This window comes from Schistocerca serialis, chromosome 6 (assembly GCF_023864345.2).
Source record: "Schistocerca serialis cubense isolate TAMUIC-IGC-003099 chromosome 6, iqSchSeri2.2, whole genome shotgun sequence".
NCBI classification, from domain to species: domain Eukaryota; kingdom Metazoa; phylum Arthropoda; class Insecta; order Orthoptera; family Acrididae; genus Schistocerca; species Schistocerca serialis.
Genome location: NC_064643.1, coordinates 463,762,944 through 463,790,104, shown reverse-complemented (window position 1 = coordinate 463,790,104; position 27,161 = coordinate 463,762,944). Strand labels below are relative to the sequence as shown.

The window sequence follows — 27,161 nt, the reverse complement described above, 5'->3', positions numbered from 1 at the left end:
TTTTCAAACGGAGAAAAATTTTCGCCTAACTCTCATTCAGAACATGTTCTATCATATGCAGCCTATTATTTGGTTCTTGTTAAACATTATCAAAAAAACAGCAGTGTAAGTAACAACAAATAGCAATCTTTTGCCATTGTTTCGCTAATGAGACGATTCCTCTCTCTCTCTCTCTCTCTCTCTCTCTCTCTCTCTCTCTCTCTCCTTTTTTTTTTTAAAAAAGCGGCAGTAGCGATCACAAAAGCAAGCCATGCCGCGATCGGCGACAGGCCGTAAACATACACTATCAGAATGCGACAAACAATACGTGACATGCATGACAGTAACGCATTTTCAGCTTACAGTGACGTAAACATCTATAACAAAGAAAATGGCACTTATCAGATCAAAGCAAAATAAGCAATCGATTCAAACCAGACGAAGCAAGTGAAAAAGGAAGGGTACCCGTATAAATACGGACGGAGCGCCTGACGCATAGCAATGGCTACCTGGTGAAGCTTAACTGCTAAGCTTACGACTCGAACCAAACTACTGTAGCTGTATCATTATTCATTCGACCTAAATTGTGTCTTAATTACAATGGACCAACTTTGTCTCGATTTGGAGGTGCGGCCTAAAACTTTTCTCTCCCCCTGAATTTAGAGTCTCAAATTTCATGTGCAGCTTAGATTCCGGATATTTTTTTTTTCTTTTATTTCGAGTCTCATTTTTCAGATGCGGCTTAGATACGAGTGCGGCTTAGATTCGAGTAAATACGGTGGTGGTCGCTATTATTTTGTGATTGGTGCGTATTACATAATAGGTTGCTGTTATCAAATTTAGCTAACATATTGAATTTTTCTTTAGACCTGGATGGAGGTACCTATCTCCAATCTGAAGAACACTGATCTGATGTAACACATTGATTTGCAATCGCACTGTGCCAGCAATAAAGCCAGAGTGAAATATCCATATCGACAAATTCCTCATATTTCCAAAATAGTGTGTGGTGTCAAAATGAGATTTTGGAAAATTATAGCAGACAAAGAGAAGAGTACTTTACCATGTAGTTATTATGCAAATCTTCATTGGCAACCAAACAACTGTTAAAGTTGGTGTGTATAATCCATGAGACTGAAGACAAACCATCCTTGTTTTGGGAAAATACCATCCACACCATCCCAAAGGTAGCAATTGACATCTGGAAAGGTAAAGGCACCATAGAGGCATTTCTGATGTTGGTTTCATAGCGGATGATGTAAGACTTGGGGAAAAATAAAGATATATTAATATGAATTGTGGAACTAGAAAAAGTGTTTGTGTAAGATGTTGAAAATAGGTGTAAGTTCTAGAGAAAGGTGCTTAATATGATATGCATAAAAAAAAGAGAACATGTTAGCTCTTGGTAGATTTTGGAATAACCATGCTAGGAGGCAGCCCATCAGCTAACTCAGAGTATGAATCAGCATGAAATTTATGTAATGAGAAATACTACTTGCAGTACTGGAATTGATGCATGAATTCTTGTTGATACTAAATTTGGCACCAGGAACGGTCTTCCTCACAACGCAAGAAAAATACAATGCAACTTACCAATACTGAAGTCACGCAAACCATGTTTTGCAGCAACATGTGCTCAATTGTTCTGATTATTTTACACACTCACTCTAGGCAAAAGTCATGCATAGAAATAAAAAAATATTCTTGCGTCTATTATAACTCGTAATATGTAATTTTTTCCTTTTGCATTTTTATCACACATAGTATTTAAAATACTCATTGTTGACACAGCAGTAAAAATTACATGTCCTTGTGTGAGATCTAAAACGTAAGTACTCTCAAGCAAGATTGAAACAAACGTCGTAAAAAAAATGGAATATTCTCTTGAAATTTCTTTTGTTACAAAGATTATTTTAAATTCCTATCTTTGCTGTCTTCTGAAGCAATGTACCAGTTTCTTATTACTAATGAGGAAAATAAAACATTCATATTGTGAGAAAAAATAAAAAGATAATATGCAAACAAGAAAATGAAGAACAACAAAGTTCTTGACTTAAAAAGGTTGTTAATCAGATATTGGCTTCTACCCCTGCTGTTCAATCTGTATGTTACCGAAGTAGTGATGGAAATAAAGGAAGCTTCAGGAATGAGATTAAAATTCAGGGTGAAAGCATGTCAACGTTAAAATTCTGCTGACGACATTGCTATCATCAGTTAAAGTAAGGAAGAATTGCGTAACTTGTTGAGTGGAATGAAAAGTGTAATGAGTACAGAATTTGGATTGAGTGTGAACTGAAGAAAGATGAAAGTAATGAGCATTAACAGAAATGAGATCAGCAATAAATATAATGTCTAAATTGGTGACGAGGAAGTTACGGAACTAGCATAAGACATGTGAAGCAAGAAGAACATAAAATGCAGACCACCACAGATGAATAAGGTATACCAGGCCAGAAGAATCATGCAAGTTTAAAAAATCAGCTTAAATTTTGAGGAAGAACTTTCTGGGAATGTACATTTGGGGCACTATATGTTGTGGAAGTGAATTGTGGACTGTGGGGAAAATTGACGAAGAAGAAAATCAGCATTTGATAGGTATTGCTGTAGAAGGATGTTGAAAATTAGGTGCACTGATGAATTACAAAATGTTCCTACTGAATCTGCAAGGAGAAAAAAAAGTACCAAAAACACTGACTAGAAAAGGGGGAGGGATGGTAAGACTTGTTAAGACATGAGGAATAACTTCCAATAGTACTAGATCAGAGCCTTAGAGGGTAAAACAAGGGAAGGCAGATATTGGAAGAAATCCAATGAATCATTTAGGACACTGGGTGCATGAGCTAGTCTGGAATGAAGTTACCACAGGAGAGGAAGTCATGGCACGCTGCATTAAACCAGCCAAAAAACTGATGACAGCAGAATAAAAATTAAATTAAAAAAACATTGTAGTAATTTGTCTTTCACTTGGGATATGTTTCTGTTGGAGACAACTGTTTCTTGGCTAATAGCTTTGAAATTAAGCTGTCTCTAAAATTTGTATGTATCAACCTGCACAATTTTGACAAATTTTAAATGTTTGTATCAATTTTGCAAATTTTCTGTAAGATATCACACAGTGGAACATGTACACACAGTGCAGATGCTAGTGTATTTCTTTTTTATGCCTAACTGTGTATAGTATGTGTGTGTTAACTGAAGAAATATTCACAAACCAAGATCACTAGAAAAGCATTTTACTGGATGGCCATTTCTTATGGAACTAGCTTCCATTGTTGGATCTTATGCATTAAAATTTTTACAACATATTGTCCACCAGTGTTCAAAGCCGCTTCACATTGCATATGCACTTCCCACATCCATGAAGATCATTGCACGTTGGCATGTCAAATATAAGCGTGCCAGTGGGTGGTTTTCTACATGGTAGTGGGAAGTACATATGTAATGTGAAGCAACATGGAATGCTGATGGACAATATGTTCTAAAAAAATTTAGTGTGTATAAGATCCAATTATGACAGCATAGTTCTGCCAAACCGGTCATTCAGTAAAATGCTTTTTTAGTGATACTGGCTTGTGAAGTTTTCTTCAATTAATCATACATTGCAGATCACCCCCAGACTGACAATGTCAATCATGAGACTGACTTCATTTTTTTTAATGTGAAAATACTTCGCAATGTTCATGTTATGCAGTTATGCATGAGATGTCACCTCTTGACTGTATCAGCAAATTTTGATGTAAATTTGTCATGTGTAATTTGTAATAGCACTTGTTATACATTCCGGCTTGTTTGCTGTAAGTTTGTCACACACTAGCAAAAGGTAACTGTTTCTAGAACTTTCATAGTGTTTTGTGGAACATTTAGCTGTAATGAAAGTAAGATAAATGTGTATCATCCATAAATACATTTTTTTTCTTCCTTCCAGAATGCTACCTTGCAGGGAATTTCTGGAACTGGATCCTTACGTATTGGTGCAGCATTTCTTGAAAAGTTCTTCCCAGGCAACAAAGAAGTGTATCTGCCAACCCCATCATGGGGTAACCATACCCCAATTTTTAAGCATGCTGGCCTTAATGTAAAGCAGTACCGTTATTATGATCCAAAAACTTGTGGATTTGATTTCCAAGGTGCTTTGCAGGACATAGCAGTGAGTAAAATTTTCTCTTCATTTAACATCATTTTCGTAATTTATTTTAATTGGACATGAGCAAAATATCCTATTCATGTGACATAATTTTCTTAAAATGTGTTACTTAATGTTTGCTATATTAGAGGAAGATATTTAAGAGCGTAGGATTGCTCTAAATGTGTCACATTATGTCCATAATTGAGTTATGTTATGCCATATTTCATTTCTAGAAAATTCCAGAAAAATCGATAATTCTGTTCCATGCGTGTGCTCACAATCCCACTGGTGTAGACCCAAAACCTGAACAGTGGAAAGAAATAGCGAATGTTGTGAAACAGAAGAAGCTATTTCCATTTTTTGATATGGCTTATCAAGGATTTGCTTCAGGTATGTGAAGTTCTATGTAATATTATTCAGAATGCTCATGCACCCCCTCCACCCCCATCCCCCCCTCACCTCCCTTTTGCATCACCCTGTGTGAGCTGACTTCCTCTCCTCACGGAAGATGTTATAAATAGTTCCAAGATTACATGTTGTGCAAAGTGTGTTGTTATTTCATGTTGCTAGAATGCCTGTCCTGATTTGTTATATGTTCCAATATGTGCGATTGCTCGGACTGATTCTTGACTGGAAGAAACCAGCTTGTTGTCTTGGATGTAGAGTATTCATAAAAAATGATGCCAAAATTGAGATGATAAAGGAAATGTGAAAGGATCTCTGTTGCTCTTAGCATATATAAGCATACAGTAGTCAGTGTAAGTAGCACAAAATCCTAAGAGACTGGAAAAAAGGCGCGGTTGACTCCAGTATATAAGAAGGGTAAAAGAATGGACCCATAAAATTGCAGACCAATATCTGTAACTTCTTTTTTCTGCAGAATCCTTGAACATATTCTCAGTTTGAATATCAACAACTTTCTTGCGACTGAGAAGCTTATGTCCATGAATCAGCATGGTTTTAGAAAGCATCGCTCGTGCTGAACTCAGCTTGCCCTTTTTTCACATGATACACTGCGAACTATGAATGGAGGGCAGTGGAAAGATTCCATATTTCTAGATTTCTGGAAAGCCTTCCACATGGTGCCCCATTGCAGGCTGTTAATGAAAGTACAAGCATATGGAATAAGTTCACAGATATGTGAATGGCTCAAAGACTTCTTAAATAATAGAACCCAGTATGCTGCCTTCATGGCGAGTAATCATCACAGACAAGGACATCATCAAGAGTGTCCCAGGGAAGTGTGATAGGGCCACTGTTGTTCTCCACACTTATAAATGATTTGGCCGACAGGGTGGGCAGAAATCTGTGGTTGTTCGCTGATGATGCCATGGTGTATGGTAAGGTGTCGAAGCTGAGTGATTGTAAGAAAATACAAGATGACTTAAACAAACTTTCCAATTGGCTTGACAAATGGCAGCTAGCCCTGAATGTGGAAAAATGTAAGTTAATGTGGATGGGTAGGAAGATCAGATCTGAAATGTTCGAATACACTGTTGCTAGTGTCCTGCTCGAGACAGTCAAGTCGTTTAAATATCTACGCGTAACGCTGAAAAGCAATATGAAGATCAGGAATGAGTAAGTGAAAACTGTGATAGGGAAGGTGAATGGTAGACTTCCATTTATTGGGAGAATTTTAGAAAACAGTGGTTCACATGTAAAGGGCACCACGTATAGGACACCGGTGCAACCTATTCTTAAGTACTGCTAGGTTGTTTGGCATCTGTACCAGGTCGGATTGAAGGAAGACATAGAAGCAAGTCAGAGGTGGGCTGCTCGATTTGTTACCAGTAAGTTCTAACATCATTTGTTGCAGAGATGCTTTAGGAACTGAAACAAGAATCCCTGGATTGAAGACAACATTCTTTTTGAGAAATGCCATTGAGAAAACTTAGATAACTAGCATTTGAATCTGACTGCCGAATGATCCTTCTGCCGCCAACATACATTGCACATAAGGACCATGAAGATAAGATACAGGACATTAGGGCTTACACAGAGGCATATGGACAGTCATATTTCCATCGCTGTGTTTGTGAGTGGAATAGGAAAGGAAATGAAAGCAGTGGTACAGGGTACCGTGCGCCACGCACTCTACGGTGGTCTGTGGAGTGTCTGGGTAGATGCAGCTATCTTAGATGGTTTACTGAGGATTCTGTGGTGTATGAAAAAAGATCATTCAATAAGTGCAGTTAAATTCACAAAGATTTAGGTAAAGTATCCATTTGCCCCCCGCCCAAGAACCATGGACCTTGCCGTTGGTGGGGAGGCTTGCGTGCCTCAGCGATACAGATAGCCGTACTGTAGGTGCAACCACAAAGGAGGGGTATCTGTTGAGAGGCCAGACAAACGTGTGGTTCCTGAAGAGGGGCGGCAGCCTTTTCAGTAGTTGCAGGGGCAACAGTCTGGATGAGTGACTGACCTGGCCTTGTAACACTAACCAAAACAGCCTTGCTGTGCTGGTACTGCGAACGGCTGAAAGCAAGGGGAAACTACAGCCCTAATTTTTCCCGAGGGCATGCAGCTTTACTGTAGGATTAAATGATGATGGCGTCCTCTTGGGTAAAACATTCCGGAGGTAAAATAGTCCCCCATTCGGATCTCTGGGCGGGGACTACTCAAGAGGACGTCGTTATCAGGAGAAAGAAAACTGGTGTTCTACGGATCGGAGCGTGGAATGTCAGATCCTTTAATCGGGAAGGTAGGTTAGAAAATTTAAAAAGGGAAATGGATAGGTTAAAGTTAGATGTAGTGGGAATTAGTGAAGTTCAGTGGAAGGAGGAACAAGACTTTTGGTCAGGTGAATACAGGGTTATAAATACAAAATCAAATAGGGTAATGCAGGAGTAGGTTTAATAATGAATAAAAAAATTGGAGTGTGGGTAAGCTGCTACAAACAGCATAGTGAACGCATTATTGTGGCCAAGATAGACATGAAGTCCACGCCTACTACAGTAGTAAAAGTTTATATGCCAACTAGCTCTGCAGATGACGAAGAAATTGAAGAAATGTATGATGAAATAAAAGAAATTATTCAGATAGTGAAGGGAGACGAAAATTTAATAGTCATGGGTGACTGGAATTAGGTAGTAAGAAAAGGGAGAGAAGGAAATGTAGTAGGTGAATATGGATTGGGGCTAAGAAATGAAAGAGGAAGCCTCCTGATAGAATTTTGCACAGGGCATAACTTAATCATAGCTAACACTTCGTTCAAGAATCATAAAAGAAGGTTGTATACATGGAAAAATCTTGGAGGTATTAGAAGGTATCAGATAGATTACATAATGGTAAGACAGAGATTTAGGAACCAGGTTTTAAATTGTAGGACATTTCCAGGGGCAGATGTGGACTTTGACCACAATATGTTGGTTATGAACTGTAGATTAAAACTGAAGAAATTGCAAAAAGTTGGGAATTTAAGGAGATGGGACCTGGATAAACTGAAAGAACCAGAGGTTATACAGAGTTTCAGGGAGAGCATAAGGGAACAATTGACAGGAATGGGGGAAAGAAATACAGTAGAAGGAGAATGAAGTAGTGAAGGCAGCAGAGGACCTAGATGAGGGCTAGTAGAAATCCTTGAGCAACAGAAGAAATACTGAATTTAATTGATGAAAGGAGAAAATATAAAAATGCAGTAAATGAAGCAGGCAAAAAGGAATACAAATGTCTCAAAAATGAGATCATCAGGAAGTGCACAATGGGTAAGCAGGGATGCTAGAGGACCAATGTAAGGATGTAGAGGCTTATCTCACTAGGGGTAAGATAGATACTGGTTACAGGAAAATTAAAGAGACCTTTGGAGAAAGGAGAACCACTTGCATGAATATCAAGAGCTTTGGTGGAAACCCAGTTCTAAGCAAAGAAGGGAAAGCAGAAAGGTGGAAGGAGTATACAGAGGGTCTATACAAGGGCGACGTACTTGAGGACAATATTATGGAAGTGGAAGACGACGTAGATGAAGATGAAATGGGAGATGTGATACTGCGTGAAAAGTTTGACAGAGCACTGAAAGACCTGAGTCGAAACAAGGCCCCCGGAGTAGACAACATTCTATCAGAACTACTGACAGCCTTGGGAGAGCCTGTCCTGACAAAACTCTACCATCTGATGAGCAATATATATGAGACAGGCGAAATACCCTCAGACTTCAAGAAGAATATAATAATTCCAATCCCAAAGAAAGCGGGTATTGACAGATGTGAAAATTACCGAACTATCAGTTTAATAAGCCAAAGCTGCAAAATTCTGACGCGAATTCTTTACAGATGAATGGAAAAACTGATAGAAGCCGACCTCGGGGAAGATCAGTTTGGATTCCGTAGAAATGTTGGAACACGTGAGGCAATACTGACCCTACGACGTATCTTAGAAGAAAGATTAAGGAAAGGCAAACCTACGTTTCTAGCATTTGTAGACTTAGAGAAAGGTTTTGACAATGTTGATTGGAATACTCTCTTTCAAATTCTGAAGGTGGCAGGGGTAAAGTACAAGGAGCAAAAGGCTATTTACAATTTGTACAGAAAGCAAATGGCAGTTATAAGAGTCGAGGGACAGGAAAGGGAAGCAGTGGTTGGGAAGGAGGTGGGACAGGGTTGTAGCCTATCCCCGATGTTATTCAATCTGTGTATTGAGCAAGCAATAAACGAAACAAAAGAAAAGTTCGGAGTAGGTATTAAAATCCATCGAGAAGAAATAAAAACTTTGAGGTTCGCCGATGACATTGTAATCGTGTCAGAGACAACAAAGGACTTGGAAGAGCAGTTGAACGGAATGGACAGTGTCTTGAAAGGAGGGTATAAGATGAACATCAACAAAAGCAAAATGAGGATAATGGAATGTAGTCGAATCAAGTCGGGTGATGCTGAAGGAATTAGATTAAGAAATGAGACACTTAAAGTAGTAAAGGAGTTTTGCTATTTAGGGAGCAAAATAACTGATGATGGTCGAAGTAGAGAGGATATAAAATGTAGACTGGCAATGGCAAGGAAAGCGTTTCTGAAGAAGAGAAATTTGTTAACATTGAGTATAGATTTAAGTATCAGGAAGTCGTTTCTGAAAGTATTTGTATGGAGCGTAACCATGTATGGAAGTGAAACATGGATGATAACTAGTTTGGACAATAAAAGAATAGAAGCTTTCGAAATGTGGTACTACAGAAGAATGCTGAAGATTAGATGGGTAGATCATATAACTAATGAGGCAGTATTGAATAGCATTGGGGAGAAGAGAAGTTTGTGGCACGACTTAACTAGAAGAAGGGATCGGTTGGTAGGACATGTTCTGAGGCATGAAGGGATCACCAATTTAGTATTGGAGGGCAGCGTGGAGGGTAAAAACCGTAGAGGGAGACCAAGAGATGAATACTCTAAACAGATTCAGAAGGATGTAGGTTGCAGTAGGTAATGGGAGATGAAGCAGCTTGCACAGGATAGAGTAGCATGGAGAGCTGCATCAAACCAGTCTCAGGTCTGAAGACAACAACAACAAGAACATCCATTTGCAACAAACAGCAGCTTGTCTTAAGTGGACATGCAAATTTTATATAAAACTAGGAGGAAAGATTTCATGGTGGTTGAGTACATTATTAGAGTAATGCCACTGGACTCTGAAACATCGGTTTAATGGCAAGGCACAAAAGTGCTAAGAGGCATAAGGTGGAATGGCAGCATTCAATTGGTTTTAAACAGCATCTTACTGGTCACAACTTGGAGTTAAGAGTATGGAAGAGTGGCTTGCAAAGACAGGTTTTAATCTTTCTTCTTCTTAGTTTTTGTGTGTGTGTGTGTGTGTGTGTGTGTGTGTGTGTGTGTGTGTGTTGTTTTTTTGTGATTGTCCTCACCATAATTTTAATTTACTGCTATTATAAATGAAGGCCATCATTTTAAAATTTAAACACTTAGTAGTGATGTTTGTGGTCTCATATTTGATTTAGAACTATCCTGGTTGCCACACCTAAATGCCCTGAAGACAAGGATCCTGAAAGCACTCAGTATCTCAAAGTGCCTTAGTCAAGTCTTGGGAGTGGACAGGACTTGTAATCAGTCTCTTTGATGCAGTGATAGTTCTTCATGGTGCATCAGGTGTATAAGATCATCTCTGTTTCACATTCGCCAGCATACCATACCATTTCTTGCCCAACTATGGAATAAATATTGTCAACTCAGCCGAGAGCAAGGAGACGATTTGAGCTTCATGTGAAGCATGAGTTATTGTTATTTCTGTGTTAATATAACTTTTTAGAACACTTTACAAGATTTGTATGAATACTCCAAGAACATTGTCTGTCAAGCACAAGATATAGCCAATGAAGTGAGATGTTGCACGAAGTATAGGAAGCCATTCACAAGGACAGTAGTGCTACGATGTACAATCTATGGTCTGACAATTATTACAGATTATATTATGATAATGCAACATACAGTGTTATTGTGGACTCTGAGGACAGGTGTGAACAAAGAAAATTTGTTTCTTGCAATGATGTTTCCAGATATTTAAAAAAGTGAAAATATACCTACAGAGTTATATGATAAAATGTCTGAGATAAAGATAGATAAAGAACATTCTTAAACACCACATATGTCTGCCAGTGTACTACATAAACGCAGCATTAAGGCACACATTGGATCGAAAGTTCGTTAGTGAAGAATTGCCTTTCATTTAAAAATCTGTCCAGATAGTGTGTAGAACTGTAGGAAATAAATGTTCAGGTTCAGAGGCATGGTGATGTTGAAGGTAGATGGAGTGACATCTGTGTGATGGTGAATTAATTTCATCTGCAATGAAATTACTTTGAGAATTTGCTGTTGGAGAAAAACAAGGAGGAAATGATATCTTTGGATGACATAATTAAATTCCATCTTTTAAGAAAGCCACAAATGACCTAGAGGATGATGCTGCACCAACCCTCCTTTTGTTGTGCTATGGGCATTGTTTACTAGATTCATGCTCAAATGAAGTTGACATTGCAATACAACCTGCATAAAGAGGAGGTTATTAATGAGCTACCTGATTCTCATTAGATGGCTTCATTGTTTCGTTTGTTTCAAAGGACTGGTGGTCCTTAGTAAAGAAAAGGAGGGGACAAAAATCATACTGTTCATCAAAGGTTAGCATAGTTGTGGAAGAAGGAGTGTGTCCCATCTTCTCTCCTGTAAAGAAGTGGTAGAACAAGCATTCATCAACTTAAAGATGTAAAGATGAAGTAGAGAGATATTCGAACCTAAATGTTGCAGGTGATGACTTGAAGATTGTTTTGTCTCGGTTGAAAGCTAATGTTTGTGGCTTCCCAAAACTCCCAAAGTGGCAAAGGAAGCCCTATGCATTTCCACTCATAACACTGCAAGTGAAAGAACTTTAGCAGAGCAGGCTTAGTTATATCAAAGAAGTGCTGTGGTATTGGTCCAGATCATGTCAATGAAAGGTAATTCCCAAGAATAAGGAGGACAAGTATATTATTTTATGAAGACAATAGTATCTTAAGAAATGAACCACAAAGAATCTGTGTAAATAGTGTCTACTTGTGTAATATTCGTGTAGTATACAGTTTGATATCCTGAAATTATTGTTCAAAGTAATCTTTTTTTTCTGTTCTAGACACACAGCTGTCATGTACTATTGGGGTTTCTTTAACTTCTACTGTGTTAACATAACTGATTCTATTTTATGTCTCATTTATCTTGCCACTTTTATCTTTCCATTTACATGTCATAGAGAGTATTGTTTCTTCATTGAACTCTCATGAAATGACTTCATAACTTGAATATGATTATAGCAGACACAAGTTCCTCTTTTAGGCACATGTGGAACAAGTGAATTGTGTAACTAATTTTCTGATACTATGATGTTTCTGAGCAAGAGAGAAGGAAACATACAAAAATGGAAATATTATAATGATGAAATAATGTATTCATTAAACATTTACTTGTCATGCATGCAATTTTCCTTGCAGGCTATTTATCACATTTAGTTGATATCTCCTCCACTAAGATTTTGACAATCACCTTGCTAGTGATTGCATGTGCTTGAGTCACGACATACTCACTGCCACACTCAAGAGCAACAGCCAAGGTCATGAGTAATGGAGTGTGTTTGATGTGCATGTTGGCTGCCTCGCCAATAGAGTAAAGAAAAGAAAAAGGAAAAAAGCAATGAGAGAGAGATGTGGGCAGTTAGTAAGGGATGAACAGAGGAGAATGAGAAATGGTGAGAGTAGAGTTAAAAAAAAATGAAGAGAAAAAGTGCATAAAACATTACTTGGTCACTGCTGCTGTTTTGTAGTGTGCTTGGCAACAGGGTAGCCACAGGAAAATTATGTACAGTGATACTTTTGTAAAGAAATGTACAGTTATCTTTGTTTGTCTGTTTGATATTTTTATCATTTTTAAAGTTTGTATATCTTTAAAAAATGACTGATCTGTATTTATTGAAGCTTGAAAAAATATATGGACTGTAGTGCATTTAAAGTTCTTTGCTGCTTTGGATAAGGCATTTCTTCCACATCAAAAGATACGTTTGCCTGCATCATAACTGCCATTTTCTGTCCTTGCATATGCTGGCATGTCATCTGTGTGTTCTCAGTTGCCACTACATGGTCAGTCTGTACCAGGTCTTCAGATATGGGCCTTGACATGTGAGAAATGGCTCATCCCTATGCTCAATTTTAGACTGTTTCCTCTGGTTTCAAATCTTCATCGCGTGCACTGATCAAAAAGCCATCTCTCTTGCAGCAATCTGTTGCAACTCACTCTGTCCTATTGACTTTCATGGCAAGGAGTAGGTTTACCTCAGAGTTGCTGGACATTCTCAGGCCAGTTGAAATATTTCCCCTTCCCCCCCCTCCCGTGCGAGAGAGAGAGAGAGAGAGAGAGAGAGAGAGAGAGAGAGAGAGAGAGAGAGAATGAGAATATGTTGGGGGGAGAATTAAGATAAAAGAAGAAGCCCCTTCACTAATAAGTCTTACAGTATCAAAGGCAGAGCAGCTTGTGAAACCACGTGTTGTTTATCAACTATCTTGTGTCCCCTGCACAGCTTTTTATTCAGTTATTAGTGTTCAAGGAAAGCTCTCTCTGTTTGCACTTTGTACATATTGGTGGTTTCTCAGTTTGTCATTTTTTTAAATCTGTGAATGTTATTGATGTATGTTGTCTATTGAAAGTTATGAATGAGATATATTTACTAGCCTTAAAATTTGACCACAGGTGGAGCAGATGATGTAAATACAGCAGTTTTTCAACTACACATAAGTAATATTTAGTTGCAACTGCAAATTCTCACTAATTTCTAACTTACTTTTGGCAGGTGATGTAACTCGTGATGCTTTTGCAGTAAGGTACTTTGTCCAAGAAGGTCATCAAATAATTTTGACCCAGTCATATGCCAAGAACATGGGATTATATGGTAAATATAATGCATAATAAAAGCATGTAACATCTGCACTTCAAAGATCTCATTTGACTTTTTGTAATAATATTCCTACTGTCAACAGATATCCAATAACGAACAATTAAATTGGTGTAGAGACAGGCACAATGAGAAAGATTATTAAACATTTAAACTTTAGCATAAAAAGTCCCCTCCAAAATAGGAACCCCTCTCCCCCCCCCCACGCGCGCACACGCACACAAAAAGCAAACAAAGCTCACCCCACTTACACATGGCTACTGTCCAACAAATAACAATATGTTGTTTGTTAATGTACCTTCCTGAAGTAAATAATTTTTCCAGCTTTTTTATTAATGAGCCAAATATATCAGTTGTGCATATATAAAGGAACACTGCAGCCAGACACACTTTAATGAAGAATGAGGTGTATTTAAAAATACTTCACAAAAATGAGAATTATGTCCTCATAATGTAGAAGCAGTTGGAATCCTCAGTTTTGAGTCATAGTCCTATATTATTTCGATGATTGGTCTCCCTTTGCTGCATGGAACCTACAATATGATTATGTTAGAGGTACCTTTGCCTCTTAGTAGTTGACACTGCAATAATACAAAAGAAAACATTGTCAAGGTTCCTTTTATTAAAAATTCACTTTTGTTTTGATAGGTGAAAGAGCTGGTGCGTTTTCACTTATTGCTGGGAGCAAGCAAGAGGCCGATACAACGATGTCTCAGCTGAAGATCTTAGTAAGGCCAATGTACTCCAATCCACCCATTAATGGTGCTCGCATAGTTACAGAAATTCTGTCCGACCCAACTCTCAAAGCTAAGTGGTAAGATCACTTTGATGGATTTAAGATTGGAATGACAGTTCCACTTTGTAATGCTTTTGGAGGGAAATAAATTACTGTAACATCAATTGGTTTCATTCTGTTAAATTCTGTCTTATTTACCCTGAATGTGAGAAACACCACTTAAAAGTATAAAATTTGTGAAGGTTATGGTGAAGTATTTCCATCTCCAAAACATAATAAAATGTAACAGATTTCAGATAGCTTGTAACCCATTAGCTAGATACATCTATTAAATTAATGTTAAATTGTAATTGAACATTGAATTTTAATTTAGATCTTGATTGTGTAGCTAAACAAATGTTACTATTCCCTAGAATTAAATCTTAAAATTCAAACTATACCCTTCTGCAGCTTATAAGAATATTGTACATGCCATGGCTGTTAACTTTTAAGTGGCTGCTGGTCCAATTCAATGAAATCTTCAGAGGATGGTAGTTATCCTAGATTGAAAGTTGCATGATTTTAAGCTATTTTGAAGTAATTCATTCTTATGTAGAAAGGAGACATTATCTCCAAAGTTAGTGCTACAGAAATATAGCATCTCACATTGCTTTTATACTATTAGGTGTTGGTGCCCCTATACCCCTGCCGGCGAAACATTGCACTTGACAGTTCGCTTTTTGTCCAGTTAGGTTGGCTATACTGTAATAGCGATGTTGCAACAGCAGCCTCTATACACACAGCAGACGATACAGTTTTCCGTCCCGTCTCGTAAATGCAAACGATTGAGCAATTACAGTGTATATAAAAACTCGTTTTTAGTTGTACTACAATGACAGGACGTAAACAACCGTATAATAATGCATGTAAAAGCATAACAATGCGCACCCTTTCGGTAACGGAGCAAAGAAATACAAAAAACAAGCATCTGACGACTGGTACTTTAAAATCAATAATGTACATAGTTTACGAAATAAATAATAACCGAGATTGCAATAAATAACCAATATTAGTAATTTTTCACTCACCAATTTACAGCGGTAATGGCGCAATTCCATCCAGCTCGCCATCGTCACTGTTGTCCGATTCATCGCCTAAACCATCTTCATCGTCGTCATCAGCAAGACAAATCATTAATTGTTCATGCCCACTGATAATGCCTTCTATTGTCTGTGCTGCTCGTATAAGCTTCTCAATGTGCTCTACTTTTTTTCTCCATGAGGCTGCATCCACAGTCACAAGAGCTTCACGCAACAGCTTTTCCACCTCTGTTATTGTAAAGGACTTGTTGTTGTTCCTTACATACATTTTTACATCACTCCATATTAACTCAATAGGGTTGAAATGGCAGTGATATGGTGGCAGCCTTATTATAGTATGACCATGCTCCTTGGCAATTTCGTCTACTACATATGTAGGTGTCGTAAGCTTATTTTCTTTAACAAGAGAATATAACAGAACCTTCGTCATACTCATATCCGCTGCAATATTTCGAGCCTGTAACCACTGCACCATAACTTATTTCCCATCATTTGTGGTTGGGACTTTGTTCTGTATCACCGAATGATATGGAGCATTGTCCATTACAATTGTCTTAGGGACAGGAAATTGTTTTAGAAGGTTCCTGAACCATTCAACAAATTGTGTTTGATCCATATCTTCATGGTAATCACCAGTCTTTTTTGATCTAAAAACTAAAAGTGCGTCAGGGAGAAAACCACTGGAGGAGCCTGCATGGACCACAATTAATCTAGCTCCTCTTCCCGTTGGCTGATGGCCGCTACTGCTGGGTGTGTTATCCATCCAACATTTACTGACAGCTTCCCCGGCATTAACCCACGTTTCGTCTAGCCAAATTATGGAATGAATGTCTCTGCCCACAATTTTGTGCAAGAAAATGCTTCGAGCGGTAACAATATGTGCCCTCTCTAACAGTACTTTGCGTCCGTCTAGTGTTCTGTAATGGAAACCCATGTTTTTTAGCACAATTCTTAGTGATGTTTTACCACCCCTGAAGAGTTCACTTTCTTTTAAAGAGATTAATAACTTAGCTACAGTCGGATACTCTTTTATGCTGTAGTAAGCATAAACATGCCTACGAATTGCATCAGTCTGGAAAGAATCTGAATCTGTGATAGGACTAGGCCACTTTATCTTTTTTCCCGGGGTTGATAAAAATGTATTATTTGATCCAGACAGCTCGGAATCATTACGGCTCACTTCAGTATCTTCCAAGTTTTGTCGTAATACTCCCTTACTTACTACGGTTCTTGCACTAATACGAAGAGTTTTCGAGGTACGTTCCACCACTTTGTCGGCAGGAATTGATGGCTGTCCATGAATGCTTACGTAGTTTTTCTCCTGCTCGTAAAACTCAAGAGTTCTGCGTAGTAACTCCAGTGCCTGGCTGTTTAGCGGCACCCCTCGACACAAAGGATTGTCACTAGGTGAATGAAGTCTTTTCAGTGGCATTTTCCAAGTATGTACACTCACAACGTAACAAAAGTCACAACGATATAGCACACAGTACAACGAAAACATGCGGTAAACAACATACAATTCACGTTGTATACACATTCACTAAACAAAGCCGGCGACGCAGGAACTTTGACGTCACAGCACGTGAGTAACAGCAGTGCTCACTGCGCTGTGATTGGCTGGCGCCCCACGCTGAACGCCTAGTGCCTATCGTTCTTCACTTGTTACTCTGTTACGCTGCCAACTTCATACGCATACATCAAGTGGAATGTTTCAGCGGCCCAGGTATAGTTCCTTTCAGAAATAATATGGGTTTGTTAGATGATACAGAAATCTGTTTATGTGAGTTAGGCACCAGTAGCATAGAGCCATACATTACTACTACTACTACTACTACTACTACTACTACTACTATTTCAAGCATGGGGGAATTCCCACATCATATTTGAAAGGATCCATTCATAAAAACTCATGGAGAATGGAAAAAAGTTAAAATAATTGTACTGCTTCATAATTTTTCACTATGTATTGATAAGTATTATTTCAAAAAACAAAGATGATGTGACTTACCAAACGAAAGTGCTGGCAGGTTGATAGACACACAAACATACACACAAAATTCAAGCTTTCGCAACTAACGGTTGCTTCTTGCTTCATCAGGAAAGAGGGAAGGAGAGGGAAAGACGAAAGGATGTGTGTTTTAAGGGAGAGGGTAAGGAGTCATTCCAGTCCTGGGAGCGGAAGGACTTACCTTAGGGGGAAAAAAGGACGGGTATACACTCGCGCGCGCGCACACACACACACACACACACACACACACACACACACACACACACATATCCATCCACACATATACAGACACAAGCAGACATATTTAAATATAATTAATATAAATATAATTAATAATATAATATATATTATATATTATTATATATATTATTATATTACTACTACTACTAGTAGTAGTATATATTATTATATATATTATTATATAATAATATAATATATAATAAATATAATTAATATAATTAATATTTAATCCCGGGAGCGGAAAGACTTACCTTAGGGGGAAAAAAAGGACGGGTATACACTCGCACACACACATATCCATCCACACATATACAGACACAAGCAGACATATTTAAATATGTCTGCTTGTGTCTGTATATGTGTGGATGGATATGTGTGTGTGCGAGTGTATACCCGTCCTTTTTTTCCCCCTAAGGTAAGTCTTTCCGCTCCCGGGATTGGAATGACTCCTTACCCTCTCCCTTAAAACCCACATCCTTTCGTCTTTCCCTCTCCTTCCCTCTTTCCTGATGAGGCAACAGTTTGTTGCGAAAGCTTGAATTTTGTGTGTATGTTTGTGTGTCTGTCGACCTGCCAGCACTTTCATTTGGTAAGTCAAATCATCTTTGTTTTTAGATATAATAGAGGGAAACATTCCACGTAGGAAATATATAACTATATATATATCCATCCGTACATACACAGACACAAGCAGACATTTGTAAAGGCCATTATTTCAATTTTATATACATTTTAGTGTAACAATTTGTCTGAAAAACTTGTAGAATTAAGAGTTCTCAAGGAAATTGAATTTACTTCTCAAGTTTGTGGAACTCTGATAGACTTGAGAGACAATTGAACTAGCCATTGAAGAAAAGAAATGATCAGAGATATTTTGTTACAAATCACTCTGAAATTCTGCCCTTGGAAACACAGTTATGAACTTGTGTAAGGAAAGATGTCGAAAGACATTGAACTGGTTTACTGTTGGTTGCTCAGTTGCATCTACCTCCTGCATGTTTGCCAAGCTTGGGAATCTTTATTTTGGCTCCCTATTTCCCTTTGCACAGTTTACAAGGGCACACTTAATATTCACACGAAATTTTGTCCTGTAGCTTTGAATTCATTGTCATCTGGGCATAATTACCGAGGCTGCGGCTAAGCCATGGTTCCACAGTATCCTTTCTTCCAGCAGTGCTAGTCCAGCAAAGTACGTGGGAAAACTAGTGAAGTTTGGAAGGTACATAAAGTACTGGTGGAAGTAAAGCTGCGAGGGCAGATTGTGAGTGTTGCTTAAGATAGCTCTGTCGGTAGAGCACTTGCCCATGAAAGGCAAAGGTCCCCAATTAGGGTCCCGGTCCGACACAGTTTTAATGTGCCGGGATGTTTCAAATCAGTGTAAACTGTGCCATATGGTGACAATTCATTCAGTTTGTGAATTATTCACTCAAAACCAAAGGTGGCTTTTCAGTTGTATTAAAGATACGAGGGTTGGAACTTTAATAGTGGCAACTATTTATTTACAGCTTGTGCAAAATACATACGTGTTTCAGTTTTACTGACCTTCAAAGTAGTCACCAGCATTGTGTATAACCCGCTGCCAGCAATGTCGAAGTCGTAGGATATTTTTGGCAGTGCCAGTTGTGTTGATAGTTTGAGTGGCGCGGCTATTGCCCGACGAATTTGTAGCAGTTCTGAAGCAAATGCTGTGAAGTGTTTCTTTCAGTTTAGAAATAAAGTTGAACTCGCAAGGTGTTAGGTCAGGGGAGTGCAGCAGGTGTTAGAGCACTTAGCAGCCCCATCAGTCAAACAAATCAATAACAGCTTGTATTGTACGTGCCCCCCATGAACCATGGACCTTGCCGTTGGTGGGGAGGCTTGCGTGCCTCAGCGATACAGATAGCCGTACCGTAGGTGCAACCACATTGGAGGGGTATCTGTTGAGAGGCCAGACAAACGTGTGGTTCCTGAAGAGGGGCAGCAGCCTTTTCAGTAGTTGCAAGGGCAACAGTCTGGATGATTGACTGATCTGGCCTTGTAACAATAACCAAAACGGCCTTGCTGTGCTGGTACTGCGAACGGCTGAAAGCAAGGGGAAACTACAGCCGTAATTTTTCCCGAGGGCATGCAGCTTTACTGTATGATTACATGATGATGGCGTCCTCTTGGGTAAAATATTCCGGAGGTAAAATAGTCCCCCATTCGGATCTCCGGGCGGGGACTACTCAAGAGGATGTCGTTATCAGGAGAAAGAAAACTGGCGTTCTACGGATCGGAGCGTGGAATGTCAGATCCCTTAATCGGGCAGGTAGGTTAGAAAATTTAAAAAGGGAAATGGATAGGTTGAAGTTAGATATAGTGGGAATTAGTGAAGTTCGGTGGCAGGAGGAACAAGACTTCTGGTCAGGTGACTACAGGGTTATAAACACAAAATCAAATAGGGGTAATGCAGGAGTAGGTTTAATAATGAATGGGAAAATAGGAATGCGGGTAAGCTACTACAAACAGCATAGTGAACGCATTATTGTGGCCAAGACAGATACGAAGCCCACACCTACTACAGTAGTACAAGTTTATATGCCAACTAGCTCTGCAGATGACGAAGAAATTGAAGGAATGTATGACGAAATAAAAGAAATTATTCAGATTGTGAAGGGAGACGAAAATTTAATAGTCATGGGTGACTGGAATTCGAGTGTAGGAAAAGGGAGAGAAGGAAACATAGTAGGTGAATATGGATTGGGGGACAGAAATGAAAGAGGAAGCCGCCTGGTAGAATTTTGCACAGCGCATAACTTAATCATAACTAACACTTGGTTTAAGAATCATGAAAGAAGGTTGTATACATGGAAGAACCCTGGAGATACTAAAAGGTATCAGATAGATTATATAATGGTAAGACAGACATTTAGGAACCAGGTTTTAAATTGTAAGACATTTCCAGGGGCAGATGTGGACTCTGACCACAATCTATTGGTTATGACCTGTAGATTAAAACTGAAGAAACTGCAAAAAGGTGGGAATTTAAGGAGATGGGACCTGGATAAACTGAAAGAACCAGAGGTTGTACAGAGATTCAGGGAGAGCATAAGGGAGCAATTGACAGGAATGGGGGAAATAAATACAGTAGAAGAAGAATGGGTAGCTTTGAGGGATGAAGTAGTGAAGGCAGCAGAGGATCAAGTAGGTAAAAAGACGAGGGCTAGTAGAAATCCTTGGGTAACAGAAGAAATATTGAATTTAATTGATGAAAGGAGAAAATATAAAAATGCAGTAAGTGAAACAGGCAAAAAGGAATACAAACGTCTCAAAAATGAAATCGCCAGGAAGTGCAAAATGGCTAAGCAGGGATGGCTAGAGGACAAATGTAAGGATGTAGAGGCCTATCTCACTAGGGGTAAAATAGATACCGCCTACAGGAAAATTAAAGAGACCTTTGGAGATCAGAGAACGACTTGTATGAATATCAAGAGCTCAGATGGAAACCCAGTTCTAAGCAAAGAAGGGAAAGCAGAAAGGTGGAAGGAGTATATAGAGGGTCTATACAAGGGCGATGTACTTGAGGACAATATTATGGAAATGGAAGAGGATGTAGATGAAGATGAAATGGGAGATAAGATACTGCGTGAAGAGTTTGACAGAGCACTGAAAGACCTGAGTCGAAACAAGACCCCCGGAGTAGACAATATTCCATTGGAACTACTGACGGCCGTGGGAGAGCCAGTCCTGACAAAACTCTACCATCTGGTGAGCAAGATGTATGAAACAGGCGAAATACCCTCAGACTTCAAGAAGAATATAATAATTCCAATCCCGAAGAAAGCAGGTGTTGACAGATGTGAAAATTACCGAACTATCAGCTTAATAAGTCACAGCTGCAAAATACTAACACGAATTCTTTACAGATGAATGGAAAAACTAGTAGAAGCCGACCTCGGGGAAGATCAGTTTGGATTCCGTAGAAACACTGGAACACGTGAGGCAATACTGACCTTACGACTTATCTTAGAAGAAAGATTAAGGAATGGCAAACCTACGTTTCTAGCATTTGTAGACTTAGAGAAAGCTTTTGACAATGTTGACTGGAATACTCTCTTTCAAATTCTAAAGGTGGCAGGGGTAAAATACAGGGAGCGAAAGGCTATTTACAATTTGTACAGAAACCAGATGGCAGTTATAAGAGTCGAGGGACATGAAAGGGAAGCAGTGGTTGGGAAGGGAGTAAGACAGGGTTGTAGCCTCTCCCCGATGTTGTTCAATCTGTATATTGAGCAAGCAGTAAAGGAAACAAAAGAAAAATTCGGGGTAGGTATTAAAATTCATGGAGAAGAAATAAAAACTTTGAGGTTCGCCGATGACATTGTAATTCTATCAGAGACAGCAAAGGACTTGGAAGAGCAGTTGAATGGAATGGACAGTGTCTTGAAAGGAGGATATAAGATGAACATCAACAAAAGCAAAACAAGGATAATGGAATGTAGTCAAATTAAGTCGGGTGATGCTGAGGGAATTAGATTAGGAAATGAGGCACTTAAAGTAGTAAAGGAGTTTTGCTATTTGGGGAGCAAAATAACTGATGATGGTCGAAGTAGAGAGGATATAAAATGTAGGCTGGCAATGGCAAGGAAAGCGTTTCTGAAGAAGAGAAATTTGTTAACATCCAGTATTGATTTAAGTGTCAGGAAGTCATTTCTGAAAGTATTCGTATGGAGTGTAGCCATGTATGGAAGTGAAACATGGACGATAAATAGTTTGGACAAGAAAAGAATAGAAGCTTTCGAAATGTGGTGCTACAGAAGAATGCTGAAGATTAGATGGGTAGATCACATAACTAATGAGGAAGTATTGAATAGGATTGGGGAGAAGAGAAGTTTGTGGCACAACTTGACCAGAAGTAGGGATCGGTTGGTAGGACATGTTCTGAGGCATCAAGGGATCACCAATTTAGTATTGGAGGGCAGCGTGGAGGGTAAAAATCGTAGAGGGAGACCAAGAGATGAATACACTAAGCAGATTCAGAAGGATGTAGGTTGCAGTAGGTACTGGGAGATGAAAAAGCTTGCACAGGATAGAGTAGCATGGAGAGCTGCATCAAACCAGTCTCAGGACTGAAGACCACAACAACAACAACAACATTGTACGTGCTTGAGTATTGTCCTGCAAAATGGTCAGGTTCTGCAGAAAGTGTAATCACTTCTGTCTCAAAGCTGGTCGTAGGTTGTGTTCCAAAAATGAACAGCATAGAGACACAAGTGGTGACATTTTCTGCAGTCAAATTGTGAGCCCCTGTAAGAAGTGTGAAACACCACATTTTTCTGCATGAACTACTGCGAGTCTGTGACATTCTGGGAAGTACTGGCAGGGATGTGTAGCCATGCCAACTCCAGTGCCTTTGAGCAACTGCACCATGTTTCTCGTTTGAGGATCCATGGCGTGAACAGGCTGAATGAGGTGGTCCCACAGGTTCTTGATTAGGTTTAAATACGGGCAGCTTAGTGACCAGAGAAGTATAGTAAACACATTTTGGTGCTCTTTGGACCATACATACACTGTGAGCTGTGTGGTAGATGCCATCATTTTGAGGAAAAAACAAACTTCATGTAGGTGTGGACATGGTCCCCAAGGACAGATGCATACTTGTGCTGATCCATTGTGCATTCCAAAATATCACTCTGAAATGCTGTGAAAACATTACCCAAACCATAACACTTCCTCCTCTGGCCTGGACCCTTTGCTTTCAGATGTTTCACACTGTATACACAAATGCCCATCTTTCTGATGGAACATGAAATGTGGTTCATCTGAAAAGGCCATCTGTCGCCACTCAGTTGATGTCTTGTTGCAGTAAAGCATGCAAATTCCAGCCTTCATCGCCGATGAACAGCAGTTGGCTTGGGTGCATGAACTAGGTGCCTGCTGCAAAGACCCATATCCAACAACTTTTGCTGAATGGTCAGTGAGGGGAGACATTTGTTAGTCCTTTGCTTTAGTCTGGGTAGTCAGCTCCTCAACAGTTGTATGTCTATTCGCCCATAAACATCTCTGCGGCTGTGGTTCACACATCATCTATTGCTCATGGTGCACCACAGTTGCTTTGGCACTAGTTTAGGATAGTGCCATTTTGCCATGCATGGTACACTTTAATCATGGTGACACACAAATTTTACAGACTTATGTGTTTTGGAAATGCTTTCACCCTTGGCTCAAAAGCCAATGATCATGACCATTTAGACATAATATAAATGACATCTCGTTGAATCAAGTGTACGGCTGGTGGTCTGCATTTTTCTAACACAATATTTCGAGATCGTACCTTGGCGTCTTCGTCAGGTGCTTCCTGTGACTGAACGACGGACTGACCATGACCCGTATTTTTGTCTGAAAGATGTCTGACGTTCCCTAAGCTGTCTGTTCCTGTTGTGACCGTGTCGGTTGGTTGCAAGATGTTCCATCTTCCGTCTACACCCACTTCTGCTGTTTTTAAAGGTAGTGGCTGTTTCATGGGGTACCTTACTAGGTCTGCGCCGACAAGATGCATTCCTAACACTGTCGACAGACTGTGTTTGCTGTTGGTGACCGTTCAGACTTTCTCCAGTGCCTCTGTCATTCTCCTGGTCTTGTGTTTTCTTCAGTTGTGTTTGTAATAGGTCCAAAGCCGGGTTCCACACTGTGCTGAGTTGGTATCCAGCTTCCCGGTTTATCAAGTTCTCTCATCTTGATTTTGATAGATTCAGTTATGACGTTATCCCAAAATTTGGGGGTCTGAGATAAGACCCTGGTTTTATCATAATTCATGGTGTGCTCAAGTTCCAAGCAATGTTCTGCTATTGCTGATTTAGTGGCTTGTCGTAGCCTGATACGCCTTTGATGCTCTTTACATCTTTTGTCAATGGCCCTGATGGTCTGGCGAATGTAAGACATACCACATTCACATGGTATATGGTAGGTACTAGGTTTTCTCGATACCAGATCATCCTTAACCATTCCAAGAAGCGCCCTGATCATGTTTGGTGGGCAGAATGCACTCTTGATATTGTGCTTTTTGAGTATTCTGCTGATCTTGGGAGGTATTGGTCCTGCATACAGTAGAAAGGCTACCTCCTGGTCTCTTCATCTTGTTCTTCTTCCTCAGTATCAGGTTGCCTGGAGAGATGTAGCATCTTGCAGATATCCCTTGTTGAGTATCCGTTGTCTGCGAACACTTGCTGTAGTTGTTCTAACTCTACTGTCAAGCTGTCTTAGTCTGACAATGTTTTGGCTTGGTGAAAAAGTGTTTTCAGCACCCCAGTCTTCTGTGCCGGATGATGGCAGCTGTCAGCCTGTAGGTATAAGTCGGTTTGTGAAGGTATTCTATGTGCAGTCTGTCTTTCGTTCCACCAGGACATCCAGGAAAGGAAGTTGACCATTATTTTCTAGTTCAATTGTGAACTTAATGCTGGGGTATCTCGAGTTCAGATGGTCAACAAACTCTGTGCAGTTTTTCCCAACCTTTGATTTGAGGATGAGGCACTTACGACCGATGCCTACAAGCCGACCTATTTCTTTAGGTACCTTGATGACGTTTGTCATGTGGCCACAGGGTCGGGAAAACTGCAGAGTTTCTTGACCATCTGAACTTGAGATACCCCAGCATTAAGTTCACAATGGAACTAGAAAATAATGGTCAACTTCCTTTCCTGGATATCCTGGTGAAAAGGAAGACTGACTGCACATTAGGTCATAGTGTGTATAGAATACCTTCACACACTGACTTATACCTACAGGCGGACAGCTGCCGTCATCCAGCACAGAAGAATGGGGTGCTGGAACACTTGGTCACCAGGCCAATACACTGTCAGACTAAGACAGCTTGGCAGCAGAGTTAGAACACCTACAGCAAATGTTTGCAGACAACAGATACTCAACAAGGGACATCTGAGAGGCGTTACATCCCTCCAGACGACCTGATACTGAGGGAGAAGAACCAGAAGAGGAGACCAGGAGGATAGCCTTTCTACTGTATGCAGCACCAATATCTGCTAAGATTAGCAGAATACTGAAAAAGCAAAATATCTTGTGTGTTCTGCCCACCAAACAAGATCAGGGCGCTTCTTGGAATACTTAAGGATGATCTGGTATTGAGAAAACCTAGTACTTACCATATACCACGTGAATGTGGTATGTCTTACTTTCGCCAGACCATCAGGACCATTGACAAAAGATGTAAAGAGCATCAAAGGCGTATCAGGCTACGACAAGCCACTAAATCAGCAATAGCAGAACATTGCTTGGAACTTGAGCACACCATGAATTATGATAAAACCAGGGTCTTATCTCAGACCCCCAAATTTTGGGATAGCGTCATAACTGAATCTATTGAAATCAAGATGAGAGAACTTGATAAACCGGCGAGCTGGATACCAACTCAGCACGGTGTGGAAGCCGGCTTTGGACCTATTACAAAAACAACGGTAGAAAACACAAGACCAGGAGAATGACAGGGGTGCCGGAGAAAGTCAGAATGGTCACTAACAGCAAACGCAGTCTGTCGATGGTGCTAGGAGCGTACCTGGCGGGCGAGGACTTACTAGGGTACGCTATGAAACAGCTGCCACTGGGGAAAACAGCAGAAGCGGGTGCAGATGGAAGATGGAACATCTGGCGACCAACTGACACTGTCGCAGTGGGAGCGAATGGCTTAGGAAACAAAACTTCCTGGCAGATTAAAACTGTGTGCCGGACCGAGACTTGAACTCGGGACCTTTGCCTTTCACGGGCAAGTGCTCTACCAACTGAGCTACCCAAGCATGACTCACACCCCGTCCTCACAGCTTCACTTCTGCCAGTACCTTGTCTCCTACTTTCCAAACTTTACAGAAGCTTTCCTGCAAACATTGCAAGGAAAAAAAGGATTGAATAAAATTTGGAGTTTCAACCTGGAAATCTGAGATCTTGCGATGAAGCAGTTGCCTCCCGGTTTGTGTCAGTGCTGTTGTTAAACACTTTAATATTTGTGAATTTACATTATTAGTTCTAAAAGTTCCAACACTCTGCTTAAACTGCTGAGATAATCCAAACTTTACAGATGTGTAGAATGATGCTCCACAAAAGTGATTAAAATTGCACAGAGATGACACATATGCAGGCTCAATAGTTTCTGTTTGTGTGAAATTTGAAGGCTTGGTTTTACGGTAAGCTTGTATGTGAGTGAACAGCAGCCAAAGTAGAAGGGTGAAAGAAATTGCTAGTATAGAGTCCTGGTATCAAAAAAGCAAAATATCATATGCCACTCCCTTTCTCCCCTTCTCTCTCTCTCTCTCTCTCTCTCTCTCTCTCTCTCTCTCTCTCTCTTGTTTCCTTCATAGATTGTGGCTGGGAAATGTGCTCCTCATGTGTCTTCTGCAGTTTTATGTTTCATGTAAGATGAGATATCCCTAGCTCTTCCACTTCTTGTTCTTTGTTGTTGTTGATTTTAACAACATTGTCCTGTGTTGATTTTTTGTATATTTATTATAATTGGCCTCCTGTAATGAATGTTTGAGTTGTATAAACAAAATAAATGTTAAGTAATTTAGCAGTTTATGTAGGCTGCTGTGAAGCTGTTGCACCATACTGAAATAAGTTTATGAACCG

At 39.7% G+C, this 27,161-nt stretch overlaps 1 protein-coding gene across 1 annotated transcript in view; it reads left to right on the top strand.

The window, feature by feature from the left end:
• LOC126483904 (aspartate aminotransferase, mitochondrial) overlaps positions 1-27,161 on the top strand; it is a 94,670-nt gene that overhangs the window by 54,253 nt on the left and 13,256 nt on the right. The window contains exons 4-7 of the mRNA XM_050107172.1: positions 3,905-4,126; positions 4,339-4,495; positions 13,406-13,504; positions 14,156-14,321. Coding sequence (XP_049963129.1) covers positions 3,905-4,126; positions 4,339-4,495; positions 13,406-13,504; positions 14,156-14,321 — 644 coding nt within the window. The remainder of the gene's footprint in view (positions 1-3,904; positions 4,127-4,338; positions 4,496-13,405; positions 13,505-14,155; positions 14,322-27,161) is intronic.